The 10194-nt window shown below is 47.1% G+C and overlaps 1 protein-coding gene and 2 pseudogenes across 1 annotated transcript; 2 read left to right on the plus strand and 1 right to left on the minus strand.

Moving 5' to 3' along the window:
- Window positions 1-695: 695 nt before the first annotated feature.
- On the minus strand, window positions 696-814 carry LOC136646746 (5S ribosomal RNA; annotated as a pseudogene).
- A 6015-nt stretch (window positions 815-6829) lies between these two features.
- Window positions 6830-6946, plus strand: LOC136647259 (5S ribosomal RNA; annotated as a pseudogene).
- Window positions 6947-8632: 1686 nt separating this feature from the next.
- LOC136644005 (transmembrane and coiled-coil domain-containing protein 5B-like) lies at window positions 8633-9538 on the plus strand. The gene has a single exon (XM_066619463.1). The coding sequence runs from the start codon at window positions 8633-8635 to the stop codon at window positions 9536-9538; it is 906 nt and encodes a 301-aa protein (XP_066475560.1).
- Window positions 9539-10194: the final 656 nt, after the last annotated feature.

The raw sequence follows: 10194 nt of genomic DNA on the forward strand, positions 1-10194 counted from the left end.
CAAGACAATGGTACCCAGAGTGAATTTTCATTCCTGAGACTTCAGCCCTGGAAAACTAAATTAAAAACAGCTGCCTGAAAACCAAGCACAACAAGATCCATCAGTTGGCCTTAGAGGTGAGCGGGGTGTGTCTTTGCTCGACGATCGGGGCTCCCAGCTCTAAAATATTCAGGGTTGGCTGAATGTCAGCAAGAGATGACCGCAAGTTGATCATTTCAGCAGGCACGAGCCGTGCACTAAGGACCGAACCAGCATGCAAGATCCGAAAATTCTAGCTCAACGTTCTGATTCGTGACCAGCCAGATGCCACGGAGGATTGCCCAAGCCCAGCACAATGGTGATGTCAACCCTTGTTGCTAAGACCCAGCAACTGCAAAGTCACAGGTACACCATCTCAGAAAAGAAGGCTCAGTGTGTTTGACACCGCTGGTGAGGATTGGTACCCAAATGATTATTTCCACCACCAAATTTCTGAGCGTGATGAAGATTCACAAGTCAGAAGTAGGATTTTGCTGCTGAAACTCAAAATTTGCCATCAAAATTTATTCTGAAAGCTGATTGGCTGAATCAGGGGTGCCCAAACTTTTTGGCAGGAGGGCCATATCATCTCTCTGACAGTGTGTCTGGGGCCAGGAATAAAAGAATTAATTTACATTTATGGTTGGCAACCTTCAGTCTCGAAAGACTATGGTATAAGCCTACGGCACCTGGTATTCCCAGGCGGTCTCCCACCCAAGTACTAACCAGGCCTGACCCTGCTTAGCTTCCAAGATCAGACAAGATTGGGCATGTGCAGGTAACAGTTGCTGCAATTTACATTTAAAATGTGAATAAAATTACTCAAATTTACATAAATGAATATATTAGAGATGGAACTTATATGAATGAATGAATGGTCTCATGATAGCTCAAAGCCTGTAAAAGGTCTTGTACAAAGCAAGGCTGGCCTTTCCTTTGCTGCCACTGTGGCTTCACAGACATGAAACAGCAAGCAGTGGAGGGAGCCCTCAGCCTGCAGCTTGCTCGAGAGGTCAAGCAGTTGGCCCTTGTGCTGAGTGCAGTTGCATTGGACCAGTATGGGCTCCAGCAAGTCTCTGGTGGGCAGGAGGCTCATTGGAGACTGGGGGCTCCCCACAGGTCAGATTGGGGGTCCCTGAGGGCCGCAAATGGCCCCCAGGCAGGGGTTTGGGCACCCCTGGGCTAAAAGGACACTGAATTCTGTTGTAGATTTGCTGTTTGGTACTGCTGAACACTAATTGCTAGAAGTATTTGTTTCTGGTGAGTAAGAAAGGATTACACTCTATGTCTTATGGAAGACAATGGGCTAACTTCTGAATAAAATAAATAACACCATTTTCAAAGCACCTCTACTAATGGCTACTGCATATCTGATACTGTTTATTTAATCTGAATCCAGCTTTTCTACAAAGAATTATATCCAAAATGAATTACAAAATACCCAAAACAATCAGAAGGGTTCTAAAGAACAAAACACACAGTGATACAATCTACAAATAACACCAAAAAGCTGCATCAGAGTAATGCAAGTTTAAACAGTAAATAAACTTTAAGAGCCTGTTTGGAACAGGTGAGTTTTCAAAGCCCCTCTAGACACAGGGAGAGTCACTGGCAGATCTAACCCTAACTTGGGAGGGGGATTCCAAGGCTTCAGTGCCACCACTGGAAAGACCCCAATCATATTGGCAGGTGATGGGTCATAACACATGACCCTTGAATTTGATCTTAGGGTTCAGGCAGTTTAACTCTAGAGGTAACCTTTGGCATTTCCCACATGACAGCTGTCAAATACTGCCCAGTGTTGATCGCTACGTATCAATTCTTGACATCTATTGGCGTTTGCATGTTAAATATTGCTCAGAACTTGAAGCAATTATGTGCGCAGCGGGTATTTGTATTGGCAACCTTCAGTCTCGAAAGACTATGGTATCGCGCTCTGAAAGGTGGTTCTGGCACAGCGTCTAGTGTGGCTGAAAAGGCCAATCCGGGAGTGACAATCCCTTCCACACCGGGAGCAAGTGCAGTCTGTCCCTGGTCTGTCTCCCTGGCTATGGGCCTTCCTTCTTTGCCTCTTTGCCTCAGACTGTTGGCCAAGTGTCTCTTCAAACTGGGAAAGGCCATGCTGCACAGCCTGCCTCCAAGCGGGCCGCTCAGAGGCCAGGGTTTCCCACTTGTTGAGGTCCATCCCTAAGGCCTTCAGATCCCTCTTGCAGATGTCCTTGTATCGCAGCTGTGGTCTACCTGTAGGGCGCTTTCCTTGCACGAGTTCTCCATAGAGGAGATCCTTTGGGATCCGGCCATCATCCATTCTCACGACATGACCAAGCCAACGCAGGCGTCTCTGTTTCTCTGTGCGCAGCGGGTAGAGGCTGTCATATTAACAACAACCTACTGCAAGATAGTCTGCAAGTACCTACTGCAACAACCTACTGCAAGATAGTGCAAGATTGTTTGGGATTTTCTTCGCTGTCCTGCTGAAGCAGGCCTTTGGAACTGCAACAGAAGGCATCTATCTCCGGACCAGATCAGACGGAAAGCTCTTCAACCTCTCCAGACTGAGAGCAAAATCCAAAGTCCAGCTGAAATGCCTGCGTGACTTCCTCTTTGCCGACGATGCAGCTGTCACTACCCACTCAGCCAAAGATCTCCAGCAGCTCATGGATCGTTTTAGCAAGGCCTGCCAAGATTTTGGACTGACAATCAGCCTGAAGAAAACACAGGTCATGGTTCAGGATGTGGACTCACCTCCCTGCATTACAATCTCTGAGCATGAACTGGAGGTTGTCCATGACTTTGTGTACCTTGGCTCAACGATCTCCGACACTCATTCTCTCGATGCCGAGCTAAACAAGCGCACCGGTAAAGCAGCTACCACGTTTTCCAGACTCACAAAGAGAGTCTGGTCCAACAAGAAGCTGACGGAACATACCAAGATCCAGGTCTACAGAGCTTGCGTCCTGAGTACACTTCTGTACTGCAGCGAGTCATGGACTCTTCACTCACAACAGGAGAGGAAACTGAGCGCTTTCCACATGCGCTGCCTCCGACGCATCCTCGGCATCACCTGGCAGGACAAAGTTCCAAACAACACAGTCCTGGAACGTGCTGGAATCCCTAGCATGTATTCACTGCTGAAACAGAGACGCCTGCGTTGGCTTGGTCATGTCGTGAGAATGGATGATGGCCGGATCCCAAAGGATCTCCTCTATGGAGAACTCGTGCAAGGAAAGCGCCCTACAGGAAGACCACAGCTGCGATACAAGGACATCTGCAAGAGGGATCTGAAGGCCTTAGGGATGGACCTCAACAAGTGGGAAACCCTGGCCTCTGAGCGGCCCGCTTGGAGGCAGGCTGTGCAGCATGGCCTTTCCCAGTTTGAAGAGACACTTGGCCAACAGTCTGAGGCTAAGAGGCAAAGAAGGAAGGCCCATAGCCAGGGTGACAGACCAGGGACAGACTACACTTGCTCCCGGTGTGGAAGGGATTGTCACTCCCGGATTGGCCTTTTCAGCCACACTAGACGCTGTGCCAGAACCACCTTTCAGAGCGCGATACCATAGTCTTTCGAGACTGAAGGTTGCCAATACAATACTGCAAGATAGTCACCAAATCTTCATATGCCCACATGCTGCTGGGAGAACGTTCTCCATCAAAATTCAGGGATGAGAAATGCATCAGCTCTCCACACCAGCTTCTTAACCAGTGCAGTGTAGCAGCGAGAAGATCAATTAGTCTGTGGAACTCCTTGCCAAAGGAAGTAGTGATGGCATCTTGCCTAGATGCCTTTAAGAGGGGATTGGACAGATTTCTGGAGGAAAAGTCCATCGTGGGTTACAAGTCATGATAGATATATGCATGCTCTTGGTTTTAGAGATAGGCTACCTCAGAGTGCCGGATATAGGGAAGAGCACCAGAAATGGGTTGTGTTTTATCTTGTGTGCTCGCTGAAGCATTTGGTGGACCACTGTGAGATACAGGAAGCTGGACTAGATGGGCCTTTGGCTTGATCCAACAGGTCTCTTCTTATGTTTTTAAGACTGGACTCACATCCTCACTCAGCTGTAAACCTTGCTGGGTGATCTACCTACAAGGTTGCTACAAGGATTGAAAGTGGAGCCATGTAGGTAACCCCATCTCCTTGGAAGGAATAAATAAGTTTTAAAAATAGCAGTGGGGATCAAAGTTCTGAGGGCTTCCAAGTCCTATCATAATGCTGTTCTACCACTGTGCTTCACTATAGTTGCTCTACAAAGCCAGGAGACTCATACCATGAAGGCGCTGCAGTCGGAAGGGAAAATCAAGGGAACCCTGGAGCATGTACAGAGTCCTTGGGCATACTTTGAGCACATCTGTTTCCATTTGCCAGGGTCCATAAGGAAGTTTTGATCCTGAAAAGCAACTCCCCATTTTCTCCAAAGAAACAGATTTCCTTCCACTGGCTCTCTCTCTTCAGCCTACAGTGGCAACCTCAGAGTCACAAGGAGACACAGTGAGTTTGAAAATTCCTTCTGCAGTGCTGTACATCCCTTGATCACAAGGAGGCGCTTTTGCCTTAGAGATTCTTCAAGTAAAGCAAGTTAGAGACTGGACACAAACAGAAGACCAGGGGCAAGCTAGACCAGAGGCAGGAGCTGTCAGCTTCTCTTCCAAAAAGCAAACGTGGGCAGGGGCTGCTCTTAGACAAAGAGAATAAGGACTAATCACAGTCTGAGAGAGACCTGATAAACTAGGGAATTGGCACAGGGGGAGCATAAGGTCCCCCCTTCTGTACAGAGCTCCCAAGCTATATTGCCTCCTGCTCTTGCCACCTTTGGAATTCACCATGTGCAAGTGGTTTATTTATTTATTTATTTGAAAGATTTACACCCCATAAGAATACAACACAGTATAGGAATTAGTTAAAAAAATGTCTCTGAGCACAACAAGATCACAAACCAAAAGAACGAGGCAATAAATTAACGCAGGAGAAAAGCTCTATCAATGGCTATTAGATGAGCAAAATGGAACCCAAATTCAGTGCCAATAGACTTCACAGTATGATAAGCGGAAAGGAATCATACTTATGTTCATGTTTAGTGAGGTGACCACATTAGAGTATAGCAGCAAACGCAAAGAATCTTGTGGCAACTTCCAGATGGAAGAAGGTATTGTAGCAGAAGACTTGTGGACCGACAGTCCGCTTTATGGGATGCATAGCCCAGGTGATGAGCATCTTCCAGGCATTTGGCTGCCAAGTGTTGCAGACTGATACTGAGACAGACGGGCCTCTGGGGTCATCCAGCAGAGCACTTATGTCCATCCTATATCTCGCTGCACACACCACAAGGAGTACTGGGTGGACTTCACACACAAATGTCACTTTGAGAAATATTTTTTTTATCTGCGAATGGGACAGTGACCTTGTTTGGGGGAGGTTTTGTTTGTTTATTTAAGAGATTTAAACCCTGCCTTTCCACCCCACCCTCAAGGCTTTCATCTCAGTACTGCTTTCAGCTGGAGGTGGTGGCTATTGAGCTAGAACAGGGGTCTCCAAACCCCGGACCAGGGGCCAGATGCGGCCCACAGCGAACCTCTATCCAACCCACGGCCAGCCTCTTGTCCCCCGAAAGCCTCTGGCCCACTTGACTGAACATGACAGAGCTGTGCTCTGATTGCATCTGGAGGGTGTTCTGAGGGCCGGAGAGGCTGAGTGAATGAGCCCACTCATTCATTTATTCATTCTTCTAAGTTCCATCTCTAATTTATTTATTTAAATTTTATATTTAAAATTTTTTCCGGCCCTCAGCACTGCTCCAGATATTTCATGCGGCCCTCTGGCCAAAAACTTTGGAGACCCCTGAGCAAGAAAGAACCTTCCGCATGTAGAGCACACATTTTATGGAGAAGCACTAGCCTTCCTCCCATGGTCACTGGGGAATGTGTGCTCAGCTTCAGCACAGATGGGTGCAGTATTTGAATGGCAACCTCCTAGCTGCACATGCATATTTAGCATGGCGGTCCACAGTTCGGCAAGCTCCCTTGACTGGAATAAATCTCTCTCATTTCCCCCTTGAGATTTGCTGTCTTCAGACAAAAGACTCCACATTAGAATCATTTTGTTCCCGTAATCTGTTTTAAGGGCTCCTTCCCATCAGCTGTGCAAGATTCACCATTGCCTTTCTGCCTATTGCAGAAACTTCCATTTTGCCAATGTGTCCTCAATTAAGGGCCCTCACCTGAATTCACTTGGACCCAGTCCTGTTTTTTCAACAGGCTTATTCAATTTGCACTCATTGGCAAGGGGACTGTCTCCTCTGAAGTCACCAATTGACCTTGGTAATGCAAGAAAGAAATAGTGATTTTAACCCCTGTTGATAGGCATGCAGTAGAATGAAAGTTGGTGGGCACAGAAAAGGAACCTGATAAATCAGATTGTAGAAGTTTGTCTGTCCCTAGAGCTGGGGTTTGTGATGTAGCTCCTGTATAAAGGTTAGTAGTTGGCAACCCGAAGAAGTGCTGCAGGGAGTACAAAGCTGTGAGATTTGACCATTTTACTTAAAATTATGTGTTGCTTTGCATGAAAGAAGGAAATTGTGGAATGAGACAAGATTTGATAGGTTTAAGGAAATTTGGGGAATTCCAAATAAAAGTTCAGAAGTAATTATGCAGGTCTGACCTTCCTGCTTCCTCCCTGTCTCCACTGTCCTCCAGCCCTCATCTACTAAGCTAAATCAAAAGCTTGGTGCTATGTAAATCATCATTTTCTCCAGTGTCCACACCCGACAACTGTCATTTAAGAATTGCCTATATAAGATCAACCCATGATGCAATAGGCAGCAACTGTTACCCTGCACATGCCTGATCTCGTCTGATCTTGGAAGCTAAGCAGGGTCAGGCCTGGTTAGTACTTGGATGGGAGACCGCCTGGGAATACCGGGTGCTGTAGGCTTACACCATAGTCTTTCGAGACTGAAGGTTGCCAGCCATGAAGCAACAGTCTTAGCTGACTGACTGCCTGTACCCCTTTTCTATGTGTGATGCAACACACACCTGCATATGGCTCTGGGTGACTGTCAAGAATGCCTTTGGACTTGGATTCATCCAGGACCCCACAGGCCTTGACTAGGGCCACACCTGTGTTGTTAGTGCAATCACCCCTCCCCTCTGCCACCTTTGCTGGCTTCTCTCACTGCTCTTTCACCTTCTGGGAAAATTCCAAGAGTGGCTGTCCCTTGCTGGTACAGCCCATTAGAGCCTGTGAACAAAAGCCGACATCCTTGGAGAGCCCTGATTTGGAACAAACTGACACTAAAAAAGAAGAAGAGTCCCCAACCCTAGCCATCTTCCCAAACTCCATGGCTAACTTCCATCAAGAAGTCTGGGTTAAACAAGGCCCCGGCCTCCAGCACAAGAGTTTGTCACTACGCTCTTGGCAGGCTGCCTCAAATAAAGGGACCCCTCTTGAACAGGGGATGAGCAGTCTCAGGCCTTCAGGTGACAAAGGAAGGGTTCTTGATGAGCACTCCAGAAAAGAACGTATTCATTCCCACAGAGTGGGGGATCGCACACCTTGTGTCCACCCTCATTTTTTGGTTCATTTCCTGTCTGTCTTGCTATCAATGTGGATCTTCTGCTCTCTTTGTCCTACCTAGAAACCACATAGGTTTTAAGGACGGACTTATGTGAGTGATGGGTGCACAGATTGACCCCCCCCCCAATATTGCATTATTACCACCACAACAAAAGCGAGTCACTGTTGCACTGGTACCTTCACACCTCTCCTCTTTCTTAGAAGGCAAGCCATTAAGTTGTGCCATTGCGCAACTGTGCCTGGTCCCTGCACATACAATAGATTTCCCCTGTGTGCGTATGTTATGTGTGTTTTGAAAATAATGGTTGGCAACCTTCAGTCTCGAAAGACTATGGTAAAAGCCTACAGCACCCGGTATTCCCAGGCGGTCTCCGATCCAAGTACTAACCAGGCCTGATCCTGCTTAGCTTCCGAGATCAGGGTATAAGCCTACAGCACCCGGTATTCCCAGGCGGTCTCCCATCCAAGTACTAACCAGGCCTGACCCTGCTTAGCTTCCGAGATCAGGGTATAAGCCTACAGCACCCGGTATTCCCAGGCGGTCTCCCATCCAAGTACTAACCAGGCCTGATCCTGCTTAGCTTCCGAGATCATGGTATAAGCCTACAGCACCCGATATTCCCAGGCGGTCTCCCATCCAAGTACTAACCAGGCCTGACCCTGCTTAGCTTCCAAGATCATGGTATAAGCCTACAGCACCCGGTATTCCCAAGCGGTCTCCCATCCAAGTACTAACCAGGCCTGACCCTGCTTAGCTTCTGAGATCAGACAAGATCGGGAGATTGTGTGTTTTGAAAAGCGCACCCAGGAACACTGTTTGGATGGGACAACCTTGCCCTACTATTCACATACTTGTTAGGCTATCTAATCCATATTCTAACAATATATTTTAAATGTTACAATAAGCAACCATCTGCTGACAACGGAAGTGCAAAATAGGTGATCTGAATAATAACATTTTCCCCCACAGATTTCAGAACCAGTACTTGCGTTTGAATTCTCCAGAAGTTCTCCAGCTTTGAATGAGAGCCCTGAGCTGAGACAATGTCCCTGGAAGACCTGTCCGTGGCCAATGAAACCCTACGATGCCAAATCAGCGACCTCCGGGATACTGTGGCCTGCCTTGACACCGAAAACCAGGAGCTGCTCAAAGAGAACCGAAGCATCAAGGACTACAACCAGACTTTGCTCGGAACTGCAGACATGTTTAAAGCCAGGATGGAGGAGATGCAGAAGAAGGTGGAAGACATCAAGCAGAGGATGGACGAGGCTAACGACAAGATCCACAATCTGGAAGTGCAAAACAAGTTGTTGGTGACGGCCAATGAGGAGCTCACCAAGGAGCTGCACGAGGTCTCCTACCAAGTAGCCCTCTTTGAAGACTACAAAGCCCAGCAGGAGAAGGACCTGGCGGAGATGCAGAACCTGTCTGCAGAAGTTAAGAAGTATATGAGGAGTCTGGAGGACAGGCTGGCGGAGACCGAGTACCGCTACCAGGAGGCTAGAAACTATTCCTCCCAGCTGAGGGAGAAGGTCGCCTTGCTTCTTAAACTTAGGGAAAGTCAGAGGAAAGACATCAAAGACCTGCAGGGAGAACTGGAGATGTGCGTGCAGCAGGCCACCTTCTTAAGGCTGGACCAGGAAAATAGGGTGCAGATTGGCTCACTGATGCATGAGGTAGTAGAAGCCAAGCTTGTGGATGTCGCCTTGAACAGGTCAAAGAGTAGGAAAGTTGTGCAGTGGGCCTGTTGGCTTGGGAAAATTCTGGCCCTTTTGGTGCTTGGGTGCGTTCTCCTTTTATGCCTGGCCTTCCTGTACACCCACTTTGTCAATCAGGAATTCTTTTCAGAAACTATGCTGATGATTTTTAGTGACCAGAACATTGAAAGAATTAAGGACTTATTGTCGCACTTTCTGACCTGGAGTAATGATGGACTCTTGCCCTATTGAAAAGCAGCCAGTAAAGATTTTCCATCGCAAATCAAGTTCCTTCTCTCCTCCAAATTGATCATGGCTTTCGAAATCTATGGATTTTTTTTTTTTAAAGCATTTTAACAACCCAAAATAGATGGTTATGGCTTCTTCTTTGTATGCCCAGCTTTTCATTCTTATCCTCTAATCTACACAATCCTGTTAAACATGATACTGCATTAAGATAGCACACACGCTGGAGTCAAGCACAAAGTTCCACCAATTTCTTTATCAAAATCCTACAGGAAAGAGACAACATGCTCATTAAAAGGGATAGAATTTCAGGTCAGACATTTGGGTAGAAATATTCCAGTATTGTACAAATCTTTTCTATTTATTTATACTATCCCACCAGTGTACATGATGCCCAAAAGGCAACAGGCCCCTGCTTCCAAGGAGTATACAATCTAAAATAGACAATGGGAAAATGACAGAGGCAGATGAGGAAAGATGGTAGGCAGAAGCAATGACATGGACTTACATATAATAGCCAACTAAATGTTGCTGTGAACATGTCAGTTGCATGTGTAGCGGCTGTGAAGCAGGCTAGGTTGAGAAGGAGAATCTGGTCCAAAGTCACCGGGTGAGCTTCATGGCTGAGAAGGGACTTGAATGCAGGACTTCCTGGGATGCAA

Source organism: Tiliqua scincoides, chromosome 3, assembly GCF_035046505.1.
Source record: "Tiliqua scincoides isolate rTilSci1 chromosome 3, rTilSci1.hap2, whole genome shotgun sequence".
Taxonomy (NCBI): domain Eukaryota; kingdom Metazoa; phylum Chordata; class Lepidosauria; order Squamata; family Scincidae; genus Tiliqua; species Tiliqua scincoides.

Bases quoted from the DNA above. Each gene is read 5' to 3' on its own strand.
- LOC136644005 (XM_066619463.1), top strand. From the start codon at position 8,633: ATGTCCCTGGAAGACCTGTCCGTGGCCAATGAAACCCTACGATGCCAA.